General features: G+C 39.8%; 1 protein-coding gene across 1 annotated transcript; it reads right to left on the bottom strand.

Moving 5' to 3' along the window:
- Positions 1–9,959: 9,959 nt before the first annotated feature.
- LOC110882644 (auxin-induced protein 15A) lies at positions 9,960–10,304 on the bottom strand. The gene has a single exon (XM_022130617.1). It carries the CDS (start codon positions 10,302–10,304, stop codon positions 9,960–9,962), a length of 345 nt encoding a protein of 114 aa, XP_021986309.1.
- Positions 10,305–25,486: the final 15,182 nt, after the last annotated feature.

Raw genomic sequence — 25,486 nt, 5'->3', positions numbered from 1 at the left:
AATTTCCTCCTATTTCCATGGTGGTATCTTTGGTTGCTGAAGTAGGCCTGATGGTTTCTGATACTCCGTCTTAACTCTTGCACAAGTTAAACATTTGCTGACGTACGTTGCTATGTGGGCCTTCACGCTAGGCCACCAATACGTAGTTCTGAGGTTGTGGTACATCTTGTCTGAATCAGGATGTACTGAGTAGCGAGACTTATGCGCTTCATCCATCACAAGTTCTCGAAAATTGCCATAGAGTGGGACCCAGATGCATCCTGTTACGTAAAAAGCGCCGTCTTCCTTTTGTTCTAATCGTTGCCTTGAGCCGTGTAAGGCTTCAGCCCTGACGTTTTCTAGTTTCAATGCGTCTACCTGAACATCTCGTATCTGGGAAAGAAGACTAGACTGGATGGTGAGTTGCAATGCTCGTAGACGCCTAGGGGTAGCATCTTTTCGACTGAGGGCATCGGCCACCACGTTGGCTTTGCCCGGATGGTACTTGATAGCACATTCGTAATCGTTCAGTAACTCAACCCATCGTCGTTGTCGCATGTTCAATTCCTTTTGCTTGAAGATATGCTCGAGAATCCTCTGATCGGTGTAGATGGTGCACTTGGTACCGTACAGGTAGTGTCGCCATATCTTAAGCGCGAAAACTACAGCTCCCAGCTCTAAATCGTGCGTAGTATAGTTTCGTTCATGAACCTTAAGTTGATGTAACGCATAAGCAATGACCTTGTCGCGCTGCATTAACACACATCCAAGACCCTGAAGGGGTGCGTCGCAATAAACCACAGAGTCGTCTGTGCCCTCTGGCAATGAAAGGATAGGTGCGCTACGGAGCCTATCTTTTAGGTGCTGAAAAGCGGTATCTTGAGTACTACCCCAACGGTAGGTGACACCCTTCTGTGTCAGTAGCGCAAGTGGCTGCGCAATCTTCGAGAAATATTTGATGAACCTTCTGTAGTAACCTGCCAAACCCAGGAGTTGGCGTATTTCCATTGGTGTGCGAGGTGCATGCCAGTTTTTAATCGAATCTACCTTGGATGGATCAACATGAATCTCATCCTTGTTTACCACGTGGCCTAGGAAATGGACTTCATGAAGCCAGAAGTCGCATTTCGAAAACTTGGCATACAGCTGTTTTGTTCGAAGGAGTTCCAGAATAAGTTATAAATGCTGCTCGTGTTCCTCCTGACTCTTAGAATAGATCAGGATGCCGCTGATGAAAACTACAACGAACCTATCCAGGTAAGGTTTGCACACTCTATTCATAAGGTCCATGAAGACTGTAGGTGCGTTTTGTCAATCCAGAGGTATAACCAGGAACTCATAATGCCCATAACGAGTCCTGAATGCTGTTTTAGAGATGTCCTCGTCTCGGACTCTCAGTTGATGGTAGCTTGACCTCAGGTCAATCTTCGAATAGTAGCTCGACCCTTGCAGCTGATCGAACAAGTCATCAATGTGTGGAAGAGGATAGCGATTCTTCACGGTCACCTTGTTGAGTTCGTGGTGGTCGATACACATCCTGAAGGTAACGTCTTTCTTTTTCACAAATAATGCTAGAGCTCCCCAAGGTGAAGATCTAGGACGAATATAGCCCTTATCCAAGAGCTCTTGTAGTTGTCTGGATAGCTCTTCCAATTCTGATGGATCTAAGCGATACGGTGCACCAGCTATTGCTCGATTTGGAATTCGACCTGGTGATGAGGCGGTAGCCCAGGTAAATCTTCAGGAAACACCTGAGGAAAATCGCGTACAACTGGGATATCCTCTAATCTATTCTCCTTCGCCGACGCGTCAGTAACGAGTGCCAAAATAGCAGTGTGGCCCTTTCGCAAACACTTCTGGGCCTTCAGGAAGGAGACGATGCCAACCACGGCACCACTCTTGTCGCCTTGAACTTCGAGAGGTTCCTTGCCAGAACGGGGAATACGAACAATCTTCTCCTTGCATAAGATCTCTGCTTGCTGTTGGGATAACCAATCCACCCCAATGACGATGTCGAAACTACCCAGAACTATGGGAATGATATTGATAGAGAAAGTCTGACCAACGAGGATAAGATTACAACCCTGAACTATGTGTGTGGCCTCTAAACTCTTACCATTAGCTAACTCTACGACATGCTTGGTGTTTAAAGGAGTTGGTGTACGTTTAAGCACTTGACTAAGCTTTAAAGACACCTAACTGACATCTGCCCCCGAATCGAATAACATAGTTACATAAGAGTCGTCGAGAAAGAACTTACACATCACCGCGTTAGGATCATTCCTTGCATCACCCTGACCAATCAAGAACACGCGGCCCTGGGCGTCATTGTTTCCATTGCTTCCCCCGTCGCTATCCCCATTGTCGTTCTTGTTTCCATGGTCATCGTCCTGATTCTGGTTCCGGTTCAACTGTAGACAGTGTCTCTTGTAGTGATCTTTAGCACCACACTGAAAACATCCTCTAAAACTTTGTTGTTGCTGCTGATTCTGTGGAGCTTGAGGCTGCTGTTGTTGTTCCTGGTTTGCAGGACGTGAGTTTCGGCAATCCTTGGCTTCATAACCCATCTTGAGACACATCTGACAACGACCCTTGTTGCACTGGCCACTGTGGTGTCTGTTACAATTGTTGCCCCTTGGGTGATTTCCTCGATATCTTCTCTGCCCGCGACTACCAGAAGACTGCTGTCTGGGGCTCTGGTAGTCATCTGTCTTTCGCTGCTGCGCTTGGGACTGGACCGAAGTGGAACCCTTGCTCAGGTTTCCATCCCACTTACGTTTGTTGTCACTAGGAGCACAAGTTGTAGCAGCATTAACATGTTTCGGTAGTTTGTTTTGTTCTACCGCCTGGTCTGTGAGACGATGAGCAAGCCGAGTGACCTGCTGGATAGTGCCAAGATTAGCCGCAGTCACATGACTCTGAATTTCTGGCACCAGGCCCTTGAGATACAGCTCGATACGTTTGGTGGGAGGGTCTACCATAGTGGGACACAATGTGGCTAATTCATTCGATCTCTTTGTATAAGCCTCAGTTTCCGACCGCGTCATCTGTAAGTTGAGAAACTCCACCTCTAGTTTGTGGATGTCATCCTGACTGCAAAACTCCTCCTTAATTAGATCCTTGAAGTCGTTCCAGGGGGTGGCATTAGCAGCTGCCAGCCCTAACATTTGAACCTGTGCTTTCCACCAGGTTAACGCGGCACCTTCGAGTGTTCCAGCAGCAAACTTTACCCTACGAGACTCAGGGCATTCACGCATCTCGAAGTCAGTTTCGAGCCTCTCGAACCAATGGAGGAGGCCTGCAACTCCCTCAGTACCACTGAAGGTACTAGGTTGGCAATCCATGAAGGTTTTGAACGTGCCCACGGGTGGTTGAGCGTTCTGACCTCCTGCCTGAGCGGCTGCAAGTGCCGCAGCGACTTGTTCGTTGATCAGAGCCGTCAACTGGGCTTGAGTTAGGTTAACGCATCCAGCCATGATCTTCATGTCAAGGCAGCATAAGTGAGAGAGGTTCGCAAAAAAAATGCGGTGACAGAAGAGAGTAAGCACACACGTGTTCTCAAGCAATAGTGGTTACGTTTATCTAAGCATACCATAAGCAATGTTCTATGTAATCTAGCAAGTAGGCAATGTAAACATGAATAGTATCACCTATAGTGTTGAGTCTTGCACGTGGAGCGAAGCGTCGTTGTGGATCGTTGAGAACTGTACAAGTTATAGTCTGGTTTTAACAAAAACTTTTTCCCCTTATTAAAACCAAGTTCACTATAACCAATGGCTCTGATACCAATCTGTCACACCCCCAAAATCCACACGCGGAGTATCATCGCCTGGGGGCGTGACTGACCATGATCAAGCCACCAATCATATTGAACAATGTAAGTAGTAAATAAAATTCAACCAAACAATATGAAAGGTGTCCAAAACCAAAACATAGTTAAGTGTTTAGCGGAAGCATAAATGTAAAACCCATTGTAAGTATTAAGTACGAAATAAGGTAATGTACTTAGCATGGCACACACTGCCATGTCCCACAACGACCGTGCCTCCCTGTGCAAGCTCCAAGAGTACCTAACGACCTGCAAGGCATGTAGCAACGAATCAACAACAAAGTTGAGCGAGTTCACAGTGGGTTGTTTAGTTATAGCATTCGTTTCGTATATCGTATGTTCGTTTGTAACCCATGTATCGTATTAATTAGTATCGCGGTCTCCCAGAGACATGTTGCGAAGATTAGTGGGGGCTTCCCATGTATTACTAGACCACGCGTATCGACTGCTACGAAAATGTAAGAGGTGCCCTAAGTCAATGTCTATCAGCATTGACCCTTTGCCCATAGTCCATTAGTACACGCCCGTTCGGACGACACGGTGTGAGGTTTGTTAAACCTAATAGCGCTATCTACTAATGACCCGCTCGCCCTAGGCCTCGGCGATTAAGTCGATAATTGAGGGACTTCAAATGATAGAGTTGATGGTCTTATAGTCGTGTACGTAGGTTTTACGTACGTGCCCCTCGATCCGAGGACAATAGTAAGTAGTTTAATGGTAATGATAGTTCAAGTAGTTATTCAATCCCATTCCCAACCCCTGGGAATCCCATGCCTTGGAAAGAGTGTGAACTCACCTTGGTTTGCTCGGCAGGTTGTGTGTGGCCCGACATCTTGTGTGATCGGCACCAGCTTGTGTGATCCACAATATGTTGTGAGATCATGCATAACTAAGCAGTACTCCATGCTTTAATGGTGGTACCTAGCTTGTCCGACTCCATTGTGCGATTGCCCTTGTGCGATCCAAGAGCTGGTATGTTCAGCACTTGTGCGGCTACGGGGCTTGTGCGATCCATTTAATGATCCAGTAATTTAGGAAATCAGTTACATCTTTGACCTTTACTAAGATAATCCTAACAGTTACCAATCATGCCCTAATCGATCAAAATACCATTCAACATTGGATTCATATGAACCCTAATAATTTATCAAGCATAAACAGTAATCACAACATTCAATTCGAATCATCAGATTAGTAAACTTTTATGTCGACATGAAATCCTAACCATCATGCAAACACTTCGATTATTAAACCCTAACAGCCGATTTTTATCTATTCGGTTCTAGATCATCATTATACAAATCCGATTTATAAGAACATTATCAATTACATGTGTGAGTCGATTACTATGAACACTAGGATTTAACAGTTTATATATATCATGTTCAATCCCAAGACATCACTAAATCATCGTGTAAAGCATATATATATATATATATATATATATATATATATATATATATATATATATATATCACAACATCATGCAACATACAATCAATTAACAACAAAACACTAAAACACTAACCGGATTAAATGATTGGAACAAGGAAGACCTCGAGTGAGTAAGGGGCTGCCGTCGGCTTCGAGAGAGAGAGGGAGAGGTATTAGGGTTTGGTGTGTGCTCTTGATTTGCAAACAATGAGGAAACAAAACCCTCAACAAGGTTTTGTATTGGTTATATGTGGGAGTGGCCGAAACCCCTAATGGGTTGTGCATTCGGTTCGAGTTCAAGGGGAATGGGCCGAACCCAAACTTAGGCTGCCCTTTTGATTCGAGTACAAGTTGTGCGGCCCAACAGGGCTTGTGCTATCGGGTTGTGTTGTGCGATCGGTTCAAATTATATACTACATACATTCGTTTCACATAATCACCTAACATTGCATTTAATTAATCATTCAGGTTCACATAATCATATATCGTTCAAACATGTTACATCAAAGCACACAAAGAGAGGTTTGAAATAGGAGTTGTCACAATAAACAACCTAAGCATAACAAATAGCATGTTTGGCGGATTGAGTGATTGAATAAGTTTGTGTGAATTGTGTATTTGACAAGTAAAACATGTTACACTTTTACACTTTTAGCCAAGTTTTAAATTTATAAAACACGATATTTACTAACACTAAACACACATATGGGCAAGTGCACCCATCGTGGACGTAGTATAGTGTTGGTAAGATACCGAGATCGTCCAAGGACACAAGAGCTTTTAGTACCGGTTTATCCTCAACGTCTAACCAAATCAAAATGTTAGAAAAGATTTTTAAACTAAGAAAATAAAACTAACTAAATGCTGAAAAATAAAATAAAAATAAAAACAGATAGACAAGATGAATCACTTGGATCCGACTCGTGTATTAGTATAACCTTTGATTATTTTCGCACTTTTGCACTTATTTAAGAGATTATCTTAGTTATTGTAGTAGGCCCCTCTTTTGAATGCGACGTTACCCTCAACCCAGTAATTTGAGTCAGTAAGGATACAATCCTAAAGGGTCGGATTATTGAAAGATAATGAATTAAGTTATTAATGCAAATTATGGTAGGCCCCTCTTTTGGGGGTGACGTTACCCTCGACTAAGTAGTCTGAGTCAGCAGGGATACAGTCCTAAATAGCTAAGTTATAGTATTAATAGTAGTTAACTTATGAAGGGGGTCAAAGAGTTTGGATCCCTGCCATCCAATACCTTTGGGTATTGAAGGAGATCCTACTAAATTTGACCTAGGTCCCTTGCAGGACCTCTAAACGCTGAACAAGGGCAAGACCCTTACCAAACCGTTCCCTTAACCCCCGACCAGGTAGCCAACATACCTCTATATAGACCATGGAGATATGAATGGTGAAAATCTTTTATTTTATATAGACAGTAAAATAATGCCAAGACACCACGGACAAAAGATAAGGAAGAATCACCTTCAACATAAGCAACTAGTTATTAAAGTCATTAATACAAAACCAAATAAAAAGTGCAAAAGATTAAAAATAAAAAGTATTATACTAAACACTTGTCATCACCAAGTGATGTAAGAGACTTAGGCAAACAAGACCTTGATTGTCAAGAACTCTTACGATCAATCTTGGATCCCGAGACGACTCACACACTCTATGATGGACAATGGATGATGGTGTTTTGATGGTGGTGGATGGTGGATGAAGTGTGAGAGAGGTGGTGTGCCAAGGGATGAGTTGCAATAAAACCAAGCACTCCTATTTATAGGCTGAACAGAAGCCTGGGCACGGCCCCGTGTCCGCTGGGCACGGCCCCGTGCCTGTCTGACAATCTCTCTCCTCGTTAATTGTAATTCGCAATTACAATTAATGCGCCTGCAGTGCTTTCGCCACGCCCCCGTGTTCACTGGGCACGGCCCCGTGGTGGGCAATAGAAGCTTCTATAGGTTTGTCTTATCTGCTGCTTCTTGGGCACGGCCCCGTGCTCGCTGAGCACGGGGCGTGTTCAGTCTTCTGCCTTCTCTGTTTTGCTTGGAAGGATGCTGTCGAGGGGTTGGGCAATCCACTTATGTTCCTTTTCTTGTATTTATATTAGATTTAGCTACCTTTTTGCTTCTTTTGTTAATTTGAGCTCATTTAATCCTGAAAATACAAAAGGAAGACAAAAACACTCTTTTTCCAACATTAGTACTTAAAAGGGTTAGTTTTATGCCTCATTTGATGTAATTTATATGTTGCATTTTACACACATCATTACACCCAAAAGTGCGTTAAAGCGTAAAAAGGGTCAAGTACACTCACGGTTTGCGAAGAAATTTCCACTTAGTGAGTTTAACGAGTCTTGAGTTGTTGGAACACCAAAGTTACCAATTTTGGTTCTTGAACTTTTTGCCCAAAGTTGAAAATCTTGAAGATTTGAGAGAGTTTGGGAGTAATTTGGAGGTGGTGCAGTGTTTGGAAGGTATTAGGGTTGGTATTTATAAGAGGGTTAAGTGGTTGGAATTTAAATGAAGGTGGTTGGGAGTTCGGAAGGGTATTAAATGAGTTGGTTGGAGGTTATAAAGTGGGTTTGGGTATTAAATGAGTTGGTTGGAGGTTAGGACATTAAAGAAAGTGGTTGGGGAGATGGAAAATTTCATTTTTAGTCCTTACACTTGTATTGTTGGTTATTTTATGCTATAAAAGTGTATGCATGTATATTATAAATATGATACATGTATAAATGTGATTCCGAGAAAATATAATTTCGATGTATGTCTCGGTTTTAAATTAAAATGTGTATTTCGTGACTGATTACATACTATGCATGTATGATTAAATAAGGTTGATACAAAAATACGATTTCCATTATGATCATAGTCTCGAGATTACAAGGATTGAAATAAAGTAAGAATACAAGTTTTTAAAAACAAAAATGCGAATACAACTTTCTAAATATGGAAAGTACAGAAAATGCGAGCATTACACATCACGCAATCGGATATGGTTCGATTATTTAAGTTGTTATTTGGATTTTTAGGAGAAATAGAGTTGTAAAAGGTTTGAAATTTTTAGTTGTTTTGATGTTATTTGAAACTTTGGTAGGGTGATTTCGTTGTTTTAGTTTGTTTAAATGGTTAGTTACAAGCAATCAACAACTAGGGGTTGAAATTAAAATTGGAAATTATGAAGTTTGGTGATAATTGTTTAGAACTTTAAGTGTTTATTGTTGTTTTGAATGGTGTTGTTGTTTTATATTTGATAGGAAGTTAGGAACCATGAGTACTAAAGTAGCTCTAAATTATGTTTTGGATAGATTTCAAAAACTGAAAACCTGTTGGATGACATTTTAAATATGTTTGTAACGACGTTTAACGTATTTTTGATGATAATATAAATTTTAGCTTGATGTTCTTTTGTTTTACATGACCCGATATGAACAAAAATTTTTTTATATACCTAGGGACCTAAAATCTTTAAAATTATTCTACACCCCAATGAAAAATTTCATGGATCCGCTACAACTCAAACCGCCATTCATATTTTGAACTTAGATGAACCTTTTTTATTTTTCTTATACTGGAAATTAGTCCATAAAGAACAACAGTGAATATGTTTTCAATGGTCCTGTACCCGATACCCCATGTTTTAGTTCAAGTCCATAATTTGACCCATGACCTATTTTCTTCTAAAGACAATCCCTTAATTTTATTACCAATGACTTTTACCTCCAAGTGAAGATTCGCTCAGGGCATCTACGACTCTACAATCAGACCATCCCACGGACAAATGGTTCCACATGGCGGTCCGTAGCCGCAATACCTGTTCTTGCATGTTTTCGCGATATCAGTAGATCGAAGCAACAAGGAATGACTCAACATGATCCTTAAGGCCTCTCTTAACAGAAAACATACCTACATGCATAACTTGGGTCCCAACCACATGCATCTTACGCGGCAATAGCGGCTACAGTTGTCGCCCCTAAAGGTGGTGATTTACGTCGCTAAAGATAATAGCGGCGACATCTCGCCGCTATTTCGCCGCCGCTCTTGGTAGGGCATTCATGTAGTGCCATTTGGCTTTTGCTTCCTCCCTTGGACTATACAAACGATACATCAATTGTGTCCGTGCCAACAAGCTGAAAACGAGTATAGAATTTTTTTTACAAATGCATGTGATATATACACGAGCACCAAGCAGGCTCCAAGAGCATAATGGATAATGTAATAGTGTTGAACTAGTTTTAGTTATACTTCTAACTAGTTTTACGCAACATTACAAACTTATCCCTTCAGTTTTGTCAGCATCTTCCGACTACAAATTAATCAACATCCTTCATTGTTGAAATTTGGAGATTAGTTAAAGCTTGGGCCATCACACATTTGACCACTTCCAAGTTCCAACACTATCAATATCAATATACATCTGATAGTTCTTATATATTTCCAAAATAGTTAGAATTCGTCGTAAAAGTTTTCATATAAACGCTAGAATACAATGACATAACATTTCACTGTTTTTTTTGTTATTGTTATATTCTTTTATATCTCAATATATTATTCTGTTATCTCCTTCCATCAACGGAAGTACGAGATTTTTCAGAACAAAAATTCACACACTCACTAAATCTACTCTTTAATTTAACATTAATGTCCGTGACAGGACTAGAACCCGAGCCACTCCTTGACACCACCAGTACTTTTACAACGACAATGAATCAATCAACGGCCAAAGACTCTGGGAACATCCCCGTAAAATCATCCAAATCCAAGGCACCAAATCTACGCTCGTTTCTCTCTAGAACGTTCAACAGCTTCTCGAAGAAAATGGCGTCACACGGTAGAACGAGTCCGCTGGTTGTCTGGAACCCGAACGCCTCCTCGGCTTTTTTGAGTAAGGAGGCGAACACAGGCAGGTTGATAAAGCGTGTAGGAATCACAAACCGGCGGTGTTCATCTCCAACGTAAACCGTAAGAGAGCCACCTGGGGGGATGCGACGACGCCAACGTTGGACGAGTTGCTTGAGGCTGACGATCTTGCGGATCGTGTTGGTTTCCTTCATTGCACCTGGAAAAACCAGCTTTGTGAAGAAGAAGAAGAGATAGCTAGACTTTTTTTCTTTGAACGCTTTAATTTTTAACTGTCAAGCAAGAAACTAGACTTTATAGTTAGAAAACCTATGGGCAAGTCTACAAAAGTTTACAAGAGCGAGAGGGTATTTATAGGTTTGGAACTCCTGCGTACCTGAAAAAACGTATTATTTTATTATCTTTAGTTATTTAATTTAGTATAAAATCTACACTGTCAGGTTCCGTTTCAACTTTCAAGTTTTCAAATAATGACTACAATATCTTAACGTATGCAACTTAGGGACGGTGAAACTGGACGAATTAGAACTCGAAACTATTTTTTTTTTTTTTGGAAAAATGGATTTTAATAATCCAAACTTTCACCCATTGGCGGGCAACGGACCCAACTTCAAAAATAACCGGTGGTGGTCCCAACTTTTCGTATATTGTAAACCAATGGACTTTTACTAATAACAACCTTAATTTCTTTTTGTCTCCTTATCCTTTTCGGCAACTTTTTCGTATAATGTAAACCAATGGACCTTTACTAAACCGAAAAGGATAAGGAGACAAAAAGAAATTAAGGTTTTTTTTAGTAAAAGTCCATTGGTTTACAATATACGAAAAGTTGGGACCACCACCGGTTATTTTTGAAGTTGGGTCCGTTGCTGGCCAATGGGTGAAAGTTTGGATTATTAAAATCCATTATTCCTTTTTTTTTGAACGGCTATTTCATTCAACAACGGCGACTAGCAAGACGCTAGACCCGAACAAACAAACACAAAGGTAACAATGCTACAAAATGAAATTACACCAATTTCTTCACGTCAAATTTGTAGGTCCCTGTTTCGCGGAGGATTACGAACCTAAACCTTGTTATACAAACCTACTAGCGAGTGCGGAATCCAAGCTAGCAAGCAAACCGAGTTAGTAGCAAGTAGAGAAACAAACACACAAAGATTCACCGATTAACACAACTTGTATTAATGCAATGAGGGTTCGGTTACAAGCTCAATGTTTACAGAAGTGTTCTATAAACTCTCTAAGTGTGTGAGTGAGTTCTGGGCAGAATGCTCTCTAAGCTTCTATCTCTCGGGTGTGTGAAAATGGCAGAACTCCAGAACTAACTCACACTCAACACATGCATGGGTATATATACCCAGCTCAGCATGTCTGCTCGAAGGATTCGACAGATGGTCCGAAGGATCATCTGTCGACCACATGTTACACGAAAGATCAGCATGGACCTCGAAGGATCATCCTTCGAGGTCTAATGGTCGAACCATGGTCGAACCATATCTTTCGATCACCTCGAAGGATCAGGTGTATCCTTCGAGGCTATCCTTCGATCAGAACATCTTTCAACTGTTGTCCAAGTCAAACCGGAGGATGGTTGACTTGGTCAACTTACAATACAAATCAGGACATCGTTTATATCAGACCGAATACAGACAAAGTACAGACACAAGTGCACCAACAAACTCCCCCTTGGCTGTAGCTTTGTCTTTGATCTCTAAGCTTTGTCTTGTTCTTCTAAAAGTGTAGACTTGTCTGGAACTTCGACAGTCTTTGGTCTTCAGGTCTTCAAGACTCTGATGTCCTATCATGTCTTCAATGCCGGAGGATCTTCAAAGTCTTCACGTCTTGAAAGTAGAGAGTGTATCAACAAACTACCCGTATCATGTAGGAAGTGTGTTGACAAACTCCCCCTTAACATAAGCTCCCCCTTGAGTTATGCTCGTGAAAAGACTTTATCTTTATGAAGTGAGATCCTTGTGGTGTTGATGATGGCCAACGGCAACTAGATCATTTTCATCACTTGAGCGCCTTCTCGTCGTGTCTTCATTCCAAAGCTCGTCATCGACCATGTTCTCCTAGCCTTTAGAATCTGCACATGCAAGAAATCTAAACGCGTAATGAGAACAACTGCTTGGAATATAGTTAGCATAAACAAATGACACACGAATGACCATGTCATAATCAAACACCGTCCGACAGTTTGAAAGTTTAATAAATTTATCAATTTTAAATTTTAACTTTCAAAACATGCAAATTTCGACCGTTTATGAAGATTTAGTCAGTTCGGTTTTCAGTCCGGTTTCAGGTAACGAAGACTTGAGCTCCAACATCGTACGATCGAAAATAAAGCAGAAATAAAATCTTTTTGGCTTTTATAAAGTTTATATTAAAACAAGCCTAAAATCTTTTTGGTATTTTTGAAATTAAAAGACAACAATTTAAAATCCTTTGAGTGTTATCAAACGACATCACCGCTAATGTCGTGCTGATATGCACCAAACGATGAAACTGTTTAAAAGAAATAATAAAGGTTAAGCAGTAAATGAATAAATATATACAAACATTCTTTTTGTGAGTTTCGAGGGTAAAAGAATCATATCAGTGTACAGTCATGCCAAAACACTCTTGTTGTTCAGTTAGTTAACATTAAGATAAGCATCCTATAACAATTATCGGTATTGTTGTCCACTTAAGCTCAACTTATCAGATGTAATCATGTTTAGAGGATACGTTAATGTGTGATTTATACTTACCGACCGGTGTTCATCCACATCACGACACATTCCCGTATCAAGGTATGCACGAGAGTTCATCTTACCGGTGAGTATACCGATTATCATCTGTTTGACCGTATAAATTGTGAGATACTCACTTATTTTGAATTGAAAACAAGCCCTATGTGATATAATCACTTATTGATGAGGAACTTGATTTTCGTATGCATGAGGGCACAGGTGCAAGTCCGTGAACAGGTCAGTACTTCCGTACAGCAGAGAGACGAACTTGACACCCGGATAAATGTGATATATTATCACTTATTTGATTTGGACATGTGATTGTTTATCACTTATTGAGGTCGAATGCAGTATGCAATATGTACACGTATGTATAGTATCATGGAAGATCTAGACTTGCGTCCCCGTTATTTTTCAGTAAAAGATACAACCATGATACCCAGATGATAAGCAGCATAAAGACCGAATATCTCAGAACCTCGGCAATCTATCAAACGAAATTTCGGTACTAAGACCATATGCCAATGAATGGTTCCCACCTGATCTTCAGTCGATTAAGATTTATATCACCCTGCACACTTTAAAATGATTGTGAGCCTACCGATACATCTTATATAGAGCTGCTTATCGTTTTGCATTTAAGGTTTAAAGAGGTTTGGATAGACCACTGATGTACTATCATTTTCTCTTTTGCTCGCCAGGAAACTCATTTTTGATTTTCTATTGTTTTTGTGTTTTTGAATTTTTCGATGTTTTTGGATTTTCCGATTTTTGGATTTACTCCCCCTAAAATCAATAAACTAAGACAAATTTAAAACACAAAGTTATTTACAAAAATGATTTTCCGATGCTGGTTTTCTCTTGTGCTTGACCTTAATGCCGTTTACCAAAATTAAGTTTTATCAGAAAAGATTTAACCAATTTTGGAAAAATGAGTTGGCATGTCGGTAAGCGGTGCGGACCATGACAACATTGACGAGTTTCACAAAGAAACAATCACGTGTGAGGTGATATTTGAGATCAACGTGTCAGGCCAAAGAGTGCTGTTCGAGATAATAATAATTCACAAAGTAGCTTAAATATCGACAAGTATAGGAGAGATTAAGAATTTAAAGGCGTAGCCTGCAACTGTTCCGTGCATTGCAAGGAATCTAAGCACTCTCCCAACTGGATATCCACCCGGTGTGGACTTCAAGGTCGAATTTGCAACTACTGAAAAGTCTCTTGACAGCAATAAGCTCATAAACCTCCGGGTCCGGCTGGTCTTCCACATTGCACCAGCGAAGGTCTGTGACTTTCTCTTTCAGAAATGGTGTGCGGATGTTCAATGCATTCCAAGGCATCGACACACATTTCACTTCATTCGTTCCTGTGGACCCGATCAAAAACCATAATGACCAACTTTTGGCACGTTCTTCATTTGGTCGAATTTTTTTGCAACTTCATTCAGCCACATTTTCTTTTTCTTTCCTCTCTCTCCATCAAAGGCAACAATTTCTTCTGTCGCCTATCTTGTGCAAGGACATTCCACTATCAACAATCCTAAGACTATTAATAGTTCCTCCTGGAATTTCCTGCACACTCACTCAGAGATTAGTTGGAGAGTGGGACCCAAGCCTTCACAGACTTGGGTCGTCCGTCATCATCGAGAATTGTAACATCCATTTCCCGATGATTCGGAATTGATGTAGCTCCCCCTGAAACAGTTACCGGTTTTGGTATCCAAATCTCTTTCTGTTTTTCATGTTTAACATCTGATTTAACAGATTTTGTTTGGATAATCTCCGGTTTTAAAAACTTTTCAACTTCTTTTCTTTGTTTCTTTTTCTGTTTCTTTGCTCGTTGTTTAACAAGACGAGGGTCCTGTTTTGGTGAAACAGATCTTTTATGGTAATTGTTACCATGGGGGGCATCAATTTTTGTCTTTCTTTTGGTGAGATATGGACAATTCTTAATGATGTGCCCATACTCACAGCATTCAAAGCATGATCTCCGCTCAACAAACCTCGGAGTATCATAACTGCAATAGCCGGATGATGAACTTCGTGATCTTGAGGTACTTGGTCCTACATCACAACCGTTTGTGTGTTGTGTATAGTTGTTTTGACTGTTTCTTTTCAAAATTTTACTTTGTTTAACAAAATCCTTATTGGATTTGTTTTTGGAAGTATCAATTTTATCAGTCCCTCTTGATTTCACGAGGTTTATCTTCCGAACCTTTTTCTTGTTTTCGCCCTGTTTGCCTTTACTATTCTCTTGGGCGGCATGATTTTGTTCACGGGGATCATCAACCTTTGCTTTCAGCTTATGAAGATATGGACAATTTCGAATGATATGTCCAATTGTTCCACACTCAAAACAATATCTTCGTTCAACAATCCCCGAAGCATCATGTGTTCTCTTAGCCGATGATGTTGAACTTTGTGAACCCGAGGTACTAGGCTGTGAACTGTTTTGTTCATTTCTTTTCAAAACAGTAGCTTTCTTGACAAAATCTAAGTTAGATTTATTTTCAAACGTTTCAATTTTGTCTGTTCCCGTCGATTTCACAAAGTTAACATTTTTCTTCTTCTTTTGATTCGGCTTCTTCTGGACTTGAGCCGGTGCCTTTCCTTTGGGCTTGGTGTGATTTTGCTGTTTTGGCATTGCTGGTAATTTCTTGTTGCCAAATTGTTTTCGAACTTCAGCCCTTGGGATTGGAGGACACTGTGTAACTGTAACACGTGGTCCTGTCTTTCCCAAAAACTTACTTGTCGAATCTTCAAAGACTTTACTTATTAAAGATTGATTAACATTTTTAATAGGAAAATCTTTGTCAGAGTAGATTTTATCATTACCAACGAGAGTGTACAGCAAGTTCACACCCTCCGACTCTTTTTCAGACGAGGACTCGATTGCAACAGTCTTAGCGGGTTTTGCAGGGGGATCACATAGAATGTGATTCTCAAGAGGTATGTCCTCATTTTTGACTACCGCATCAGACTTTGCTGGGACAGCATTATCAGATTCATCATCAGACGAATCAGCATCCTCAATCACAACTGGAGGATCCTGTTTCTGTTCAGCAGTTACAGATGTATCTGCTGACACATTTGAATCTGAGGATACTTATTTCTGGTATCCGAGTCCTGCTGCAAACTCCTTCACATCAAGAGGAACAGATTGTTCGAAGAACACTCTATCCTCCTCGTCAGGCATCGCATCATAATTGTGTCTCACAGGTGGTGGACATTTCTTATATCCTATGCATGTGACATCCCGTTTTTCTTTCTGAACGTCAATGATGTGATCCAACACATAGCTAGAGCTCAAATAACTATCTAGCTTAAGTTGGATCGCATCACTTTCGGTTTTCACACAAGCCATTTCTTTTTGCATTGTCTCAAGACGTGAGATATACAAATTAATTTCCGTTTGTTTTCTGGAAACCATTTTAGTCAATTCAGTTTTATCTTTCTTTAACGTCTCAATCATTGACTTAAATTCTTTTTCATGGTTTTCATAAAACATATTGGCTTCTGTGCATTTTGAAAGATCCACGGTCAACTTCTGGTTGTGGATAAATGTCACATCATATTTCTCTTGCAAAGCTTCGTGTTTGCTTTGCAATTCACACCACTTGGCATTCAATGAAACATGTTTGTCTTGCAAGTCAAACAAACTAGCTTGTAAAGCATCATGTTTGCCTTGCAACTCAGACATGTTTGCCTTTAATCTAGCACAATTATCACAATCTACAGCAGTTGGTTCATCAACACATACCTGACTGGAATTACTCTCAGGTGTTGGCCTTTCTGCATCAGAATCAACAATCTCTCTTGATGATTCACATTCAGATCCATCCTCACTTGAACTTGAAGTTGTATCACCTTCCACTGAAGTTGAAACATCTTCACCTGAACTTCTAACATGTTCAGAACTGTCATCATTCCCCGAGGATCCACCCTTGCCGACATCTTTGACAATTTCAGCATACAACGCCGTTTTTGTCTGACTACTGTTCTTGGGATTAAGAAATGACGATTCTACAGTAGAATAATGGTGTTGCACTGCAACTGGGGGTAATGGATTTCCATACATGTCTGTGGTGGGAGCTGGCTTTACAGGAACTAGTTTTGGATTGCCAAAACAATCTGTGATTGTGACGTACTCCGTTTTTAATGGAGCATGTGAAACGGGTCTTGCAAACGAAGTACTGGAAGTTCCAAAATACATATCAGAATTGCATGGCACACTGGATCTTGCAGAAAACGTACTGCTCTCTGCAGTTGACGGATTACCCCATGCTGGATTCATTTTTGATCAGAAAAATGAAAACTATATCAATGTCTCAAAGGATAATAGCCACCCGAAAGATCACACAGCCGAAGGATCCTGGTTGCAAGATCTGAGATCACAGAAACTTGTTAACAATAAACTGACCACAATCGAAAGATCAACTATTGTTCGAAGGATCAACAGTACTCGAAAGATTACTGTTGAGTCTTGAACAATAATATCGAAAGATTCAAGAACTCGAAGGATTCCCTTTTGAAAGATCCTTATCTTTCGAGTCAAATCCCTATCTTTCGGACACTTATCTTTCGAATAGCTAACTTCCGAAGGATCACACTTGTTCGAATGATCAACAGTGTTCGAAGGATCACTGTTGACTTTCGAGCACTGGCTTCGAAAGACTCAAAATCTCGAAAGATTCACACTTGAAAGGTCCTTATCTTTCGAGATAAAACAACTATCTTTCGAAAAGATTCCCTGATCGAAAGATATATTTCGAACTTCGAGGGACTACTCGAAAGATGTTTATCTATCGAGCTGTCACTGATCGAAGGATGGTCTTTCGATGTCGAAGGATATCTTTCGAAGTCGAAGGATATCTTTCGAATGTGCACTGACACACTGACACAGATGTGACGGGTTGGTGAAAAGGTGATGGGTAGGTAAGTCAACTTTCGGCAGAATGGTATGGCAGGCTGACAACTTTCCCACCAACCAAGATTTTCAAAGGTAATTTACCCAAAAAGGAAAACTTAACCCAGAAACCGGTGACCGGAACCTTAACCGGAATATTTGCCGGAATTCACCAAATCACTCAAAAACAAGTTTTCAAGTTACCCAACCCACTTTAAAACACTCCCGGTTAGTTTAGACACGTTTTTACTCAAAGAATGTGCAGGAAAACAAGTAAAAACAGGTGCAAAACCAAGTGTTTCAACACACCAAAACTTGTAAAAACCCGGTTTTAAACAAGGTAAAGAGCGAGGCTCTGATACCACTTGTAGGTCCCTGTTTCGCGGAGGATTACGAACCTAAACCTTGTTATACAAACCTACTAGCGAGTGCGGAATCCAAGCTAGCAAGCAAACCGAGTTAGTAGCAAGTAGAGAAACAAACACACAAAGATTCACCGATTAACACAACTTGTATTAATGCAATGAGGGTTCGGTTACAAGCTCAATGTTTACAGAAGTGTTCTATAAACTCTCTAAGTGTGTGAGTGAGTTCTGGGCAGAATGCTCTCTAAGCTTCTATCTCTCGGGTGTGTGAAAATGGCAGAACTCCAGAACTAACTCACACTCAACACATGCATGGGTATATATACCCAGCTCAGCATGTCTGCTCGAAGGATTCGACAGATGGTCCGAAGGATCATCTGTCGACCACATGTTACACGAAAGATCAGCATGGACCTCGAAGGATCATCCTTCGAGGTCTAATGGTCGAACCATGGTCGAACCATATCTTTCGATCACCTCGAAGGATCAGGTGTATCCTTCGAGGCTATCCTTCGATCAGAACATCTTTCAACTGTTGTCCAAGTCAAACCGGAGGATGGTTGACTTGGTCAACTTACAATACAAATCAGGACATCGTTTATATCAGACCGAATACAGACAAAGTACAGACACAAGTGCACCAACAAAATTTTTACACGAGGATCTATTCTTTATCCATAAGTAGTAGAGCGATTTCGTGTCTTCAATGATCTTGGCAATGTTAGTTTCCTTGTTAGAAAAAATGAGTTCATTTCTAGCTTTCCACATACACTAACAAGCCGTCAAAATGATACCATGCGTAACTCTTCTTTTGGTTCGGTCCGCCTGTAAACTTTTGTGATAACAAAGGATGTCTCGAACCGAAAAGGAGAATATAGGAGGAAGAGTTAATTACTGTTTTCGACCCTGTGGTTTGTCAAAAATCATTATTTCAGTCCACTAGTTTAAAAATTGCGATTTCAGTCCCTGTGATTTCACTTTCGTAACCATTTCAGTCCTTGTTGTTTCACTTTCGTAACCATTTCAATCCATTTATTCTGTTAGTACAAGGACTGAAATGGTTACGAGATGGACTGAAATGGTTACGAAAGTGAAACCACAGGGAGGGACTGAAATCGCAATTTTTAAACTAATGAACTGAAATAGTGAATTTTGACAAACAACAGGGACGAAAACAGTAATTAACTCTAGGATGAACATCACACCAGGAGCTAATCACCTGCCAAACAATAGAAGAGACGTAACAAGCTGAAAATAAGTGGTCGCTGGTTTCCTCGTACTCACCACACCATTTACATAAAGACGACTCCACATTAATATTTCTTCTAGACAATGCCCATCGAGTTGGCAATCTGTTCATCTCCGCCTTCCACGCCAAAATGTTGACTTTTTTGGGGATCTAACAGAGCCGGCCCTGAAGGAGGGCGGGAAGGACAACCGAACAGGGCCCGTGATTTCGTAGGGCACGTAATTTTTAAAAAAAATCAGATATTATATATGTAAAAAAATAATAGGGTATAACCAAAAAAATATTAACTTAGGCCCACTTAAAAAAATCATATTGTTTAAGTTATTTAGCCCATTAGGTTAGTAAGCCCAATACCCAAATATTTTCTAAAAACTAATAAAAAAATTTTCTGGGCGGCAACTTTCATCCGGGACTGGGTAATTGAAACGTCAAACGTCGCACAGGAACAAACAGGCCTTCGATTTCGAATCTTCGAGACTTCGATCATCATCAATTCATCATTCTGCAATTTTGTAGGTGTTGTTCTGCAGGCCTTCGATCATCATCATTCATTCTGCAATCGAGATCAGAGACAGAGCACTGCAGTCTGCAGCCCTTCGATCATCAGCAGGCCTTCGATTCGATTTCACAGGTAAACAACTAAAAATCAATTATCGAATTCAGCTTATTTATGATTTAGGATTGATTTACGATTTCAGTTATTATGTCGAATTCAGTTAACTTATGTCAAAATCACTTAACTTATGATTTAGGATTGATTTTCGATTTCAGTTAATCAGTTATTATGTCGAATTCATTTATTCAGATAACTTATGTCGATTTCAGTTCCTTTATGTTGTCGAACATTATTTAGGCGTTGACTTAATTTGATACAAACTTTGTCGATTATTGATTATTTAGGCGTTAATGGCTCCTAAACAAGCATCCGGATGGCAAAAACGTCAAAAGAGGAAACGACAAGATGAATTGGTGAAGTCACAAAAGGGTGCTTTGCAAAAAATTTTTACGCCTAATCCGCCTATTGTTGATGTGGAAAAATCACAAGAGCATGTTGAAGTAGAACGGGAACACGAGGAAGTGGAACAAGAGCAAGAACATGTGGAAGTATTGAAATCTTACCTACGATCTTCAATGTCCCAAGAAAGACTTAGTGGGTTGTCGATGATTGCTATCGAGAACGAAGTCTTAGATGATATAAACTGTGAAGATTTGATTCACCAATTTGCTATCAAGAATCCAAGGAGAGCTTCACGAATCATTGGTTAGCTATTAGCTTATTAGTTTTTACGGTATGTCATTTATTCGAATACTATATTTTGTATTTTGTTAATTGCATTGTTTATCGAATGCTATATTTTTGTCAACGGTTCAAAGTTGTATGAAAAACTAGTTTAATTTTTTTATTTAGTTAAGACCTAAGGGCACGTTTTTTCGAGCTCGAACAGGGTACATGGATTCTCAGGGCCGGCCCTGGGATCTAATTATTCCAATCTAATACAAAAGGAGTAACTTGTTGTGTATTCGTCAAAACTTTCTTCGTCGACGCAACTGAAAAATGTTCATCCTTGCTTCTGGTCCAAACCCATCGATCCTAAGCATTCGATAGGTTCGCATGACGAAGAAGACTTTGGCATTCATCCAGCTCCCTATTTTCCTCGGTAGATAAGTTGGACTTTTTCCACCTCCAAATCCAATTTAAATCATTCTCGACACTACTGACGCAATTTACCACCAACACAATTTTATTTTTTTTGTTGTTTGAAAATACTTGGAAAAAGCTCTTTTAACAGCTCCTGAGTTATCCATGGGTCGATCCAGAAACGGGTCGAATCGCCCCGCCCGATAATGCTTTTAATTAGGCTTGAGAATGGGGTATTTTGGCTGGATAAAAGATTTTCTAGCTTAGCGATCGAAGCCCAGACACTGCAACTGCCTTTCGCATGAGGAAGGCTTGGCCACGAACGATTAGAAGAGGCAGCGAAACAATGACTTTTCTCCACAACGACTTGGTTTCGTTTTTAAAGCGTCGCCACCATTTCGATAGAAGCACAATGTTTGCTTCTCGAAGAGGCGTGAGACCCAAACCGCCCACGTCCTTAGGTTTAACAACTTTCTCCCAGCACACCCAGCTCATCTTATTAATATCCTCGTTTTCATCCCAAAAGAACTTCTTATGCTTTGCTTCCAACTTATCGATAACACCTTCAGGAGGCTTGTATAGCGAAAAAAATAAGTTGGAATGGTCTCTAAAACAGCTTTATGAAGAGTCAACCTGCCACCAACCGACAGAGTGGAAGATTTCCAACCCGATAACCTTTTATCGAATATATCGAACACCAGCTCCTAATTTAGCATACGGTTCATATTCGACCAATTCGTCACCCAAGGTAAGCACAAGGGAGAGAATCGGCTTTGCATTTATCCCATTGGCCATATAAATTACTTCACTTTGATGAACTCCAACTCGAAACAAATTGGATTTAAAGTAATTAATTCGGAGACCTGAAACTAAGAAAAAACATCTTAACAATCGAGCCATGTTGGTGACATTTCTCCTTGACCATTCACCGACGATGATTGCATCATCGACAAACAATAAGTAGGAAATAACGGGTCCTTTGTTCGGAGGTTTAAAACCATGGAAGAGATCCACTTTAACTGCCTTCGACATCATGCATGAGAAAGCTTCCATGCCTATAATAAACAAGAAAGGGGATAACGGGTCACCTTGACGCATGCCCCTTTGAAATTCAAATTCAAAGGATGGTGACCCGTTAATTAAAACGGACGACCTTGCCGAGGCAAGGATGGCATAAACCCAATTGCGCCATATAAGCGGAAATCCCATTTGCCGAAGAATAGAGTCAAGAAGACCCCAGCTTATGTGATCGTAAGCCTTTTCGAAATCTATTTGGAACATCAGTAGTTTCTTCTTCCTTTTTTTACCCACGAAACGATCTCCTTCATTATGAGCGGCCCATCAATGATATTTCTATCCCGTACAAAAGAAGATTGGAAGTCGGAAATTACCGAACTAATTAGCACTATTTTTAGTATGGTCGCCAAAACTTTGGAAATAACTTTGCTCAGAGAACCCACCAGATTGATGGGTCGAAAGTCATTGAAGCCCAATGGGTCCGCCACTTTAGGAATAAGTGCGATGAAGGAAGAAGCGCAATACGTACTCTCTCCTAATCACCAGGGACAGGGACGATTACTTAATCTATATCTATCTATTATTATTTTATTTTATACATAATAAATGAAAATAAGTTAGGGTCACATGTCACTAAATTAGAGCTTTTAAACTAGTCATATAGAACGACCTCTATATGAGAAAAATACGTTTTAAACTAAACAACCAATAGATAGCTAACGAAAATGCGAAAGCGTAAATAAATGTAAAGTAAAGTGTGCGCCAAAACAAACGCCAAAACCAACGTAAATAATGTAATAATGCATCATCAAGAAAAATGTTTTTGATATCCATGTTGTGCACCTAAACCGTGAGTACCTTAGCGACCTATGAAAACATGCCAGAAACAAGTGTCAACAATTATGATGAGTGAGTTCACAGGGTTTAGGTCATAGTTACACAGTAAGTTGTTTCCCAAAAGTTTCCACTGTTCCAACCCAAACAGTAATTATAGTGTTTAGCAGTTACTTGTTATATTGTAGGTAGCTAACCTATGTTACGTCATGAAAGAGTTTGAAAACGAAGCTGACTATTGTTGCCTCTGTTTTCCATGTTTATCACTGACCATGGCGAAAGTTGAGCCAATTCTACACCCGTTGACCATTACCGGTCTAGCTAGCACGACTAGCTCAAGTGGGGCATGTCAGGCCTAGTAGTACTAAAAATTCCCTCGTTATCCACCAAATACTAACGGTCCAAGGTTTGTGAGGACTTTATGTGATAAAATTCTACTTTGTGACCATAACGATATAACAAAACACTCTATTAACTAAAGACGTTATATTACCATAATGTTAAGCATTACGTTCCCGTAACGTGGCATTACCTTGCAGTAATGTGATACATGTTTTCTCCCCTGTGTTTTATAAACGTTTAAATAGTAAGGGTCGTGAACTCACCTTTGTTTTGCTCGGTATGACTTAAATGAATTACGAGCTGATGTAGTCAACCACTTCCTATTATGGTTACCATTAGGATTGTTAGTGTGTGTTCATACAAGACATGTAACTCTACACGTATCTAACACATAGCAAGTAAATTCCAGTTGGAGAATTTTGTAACTTCCTAGAACTACCTATTGTATAAATTTCACATATACTTTCCAAAACTGACTATGTTATGACATTCGTAATAGGCTGCAATTTCTGCCGAAAAACGCAGCCTGACCTTTGACACGGAAAAATTCATTTAAAATATCAAAACTCATCGAAAATTATGATTCCAGTGGGGTTTGAAAGCTATTTCCTGGAATTACATTTTAAACTCAAGAAACACATGTTTTTGTCAAGTTTTGCCCATGTTACAACCAATAAAAGTCAGCTGTAAATTCTGATCAGGTTCTGTTTAAATTCAGCTTTCAATTAAAACATGTTTATGACATTATAATACTATTTTCAGCAATCAAAAACCACAACAACATCACATATACGAATTTAGCATCAAGTTTCATTATCAAGATCATACATAACTAAAACCCTAGCATGCATACATGATCATAAAGTTACTAAACTAACAAGTATCATCATCTAGACATTAAAATACATGTTTCTAGTAATCCTAACACATAGAATCCATGTTATCATGCAACAAGAATCACAACAAGATCAAGAACTCATGTAGAATCAAGAAACGCAGCCAACATGCAACTAAAACTATACATAACCTATAGATTACCTAGAGATGGAGATGAAGATCAAACAAGTGAGATTAGGGTTTCCTTGGCTTCTTGAAAAATCGTCTGGGAGAGATGTAAGGGAGAGTGTGCGTACATGATTGTGGGGACAGCCTAGGGTTGGGATTTGGTTTTATTATTATTTTTTAAACGAACTTTTAATAAATGCACAAATGGTCCTTCATGTTTCCCATGTCTCAAATTTGAGCAGGAAGTTATCAACATAACTTTATAAAATGACACACAGGCCCTTCGTTTTGCCAAGTTAATCAAATTAACTCCGTATGTTTGTTCGTGTGTTACTAAATGTAATTAACAGAAAGAGTTAACGACGTTAACCTGAAAATACGGCATGTCACAACGGCAATATTGGTGGTGGTAGTTGAGGTTATCGTGGGTGGTAATGGTGAGGTTGGTGGTGTTAAGTGATTTAGATGATGGTGATGCGTGATGGCTAATGAAGCTAGGATTTATATGAATTAATATTCATGATGGTGTTGACAGTAGCTTGAACATGGAGAAAGTGGACATTAGTTAAGTTGAAATGGAAGGTGATGGAGATCGTGATGGTGATGGTGATGGTGATGGTGATGAACATATTGATTGATTATAGGTATGCGTGAATGGATGATGATGGTTACCAATGATGTGGGTGATGTGTATTATAGCCTTCAAACTTATAAGTTAAAAGGGTGATGCAAGCTTATAAGTTAAAAGAAAAAAAAGTCAAGAGTTAGAATAAGAATATTGGTCATAATGTTTCATATTTGAACCATAGGTTTGTACTCTTGGGTTAGGAAGTGGTAACCAAGATGTCACAGTTTAAATTACCAAATGCTGCATGGGGATAATTGTGATGTTGAACATGCTTCATGGGATGGTGATGACGATAATTTTGTTTCATCGAGTTTGGATATGAATGTTGAACCCATGTGTTTGCAAGTTGAAGTGCATAAAGGGACCCGATTGATTGTTAATCTTGCATGTGGTGAGGGTTTTAATTAGGCAACTTGGGATGGCAACTGTTGTGATTATAATAAAAAAAGGGATAATAAGGAAGCAAGCATCGGATGAAGAATAAACCCCAGCCGTTCGATCAGGATAAGGAATGAGTGGCTGGGGTTTATTGTGGGACACCGGGTTCTGGATCGACCAATAACGGCGACATATAACCTGTCGCCGCTATTGGTGTCGCCGTTATTGCTCCATATTCTTGTAGTGATAGGGGAAGCATACAAGCTAGCTTACCAT

This window comes from Helianthus annuus, chromosome 10, assembly GCF_002127325.2.
Source record: "Helianthus annuus cultivar XRQ/B chromosome 10, HanXRQr2.0-SUNRISE, whole genome shotgun sequence".
Taxonomy (NCBI): domain Eukaryota; kingdom Viridiplantae; phylum Streptophyta; class Magnoliopsida; order Asterales; family Asteraceae; genus Helianthus; species Helianthus annuus.
This window is presented reverse-complemented; position numbering and strand designations above follow the sequence as displayed.

Excerpts from the sequence above, each read along its gene's own strand:
- LOC110882644 (XM_022130617.1), bottom strand. The coding sequence starts at position 10,304 with ATGAAGGAAACCAACACGATCCGCAAGATCGTCAGCCTCAAGCAACTC.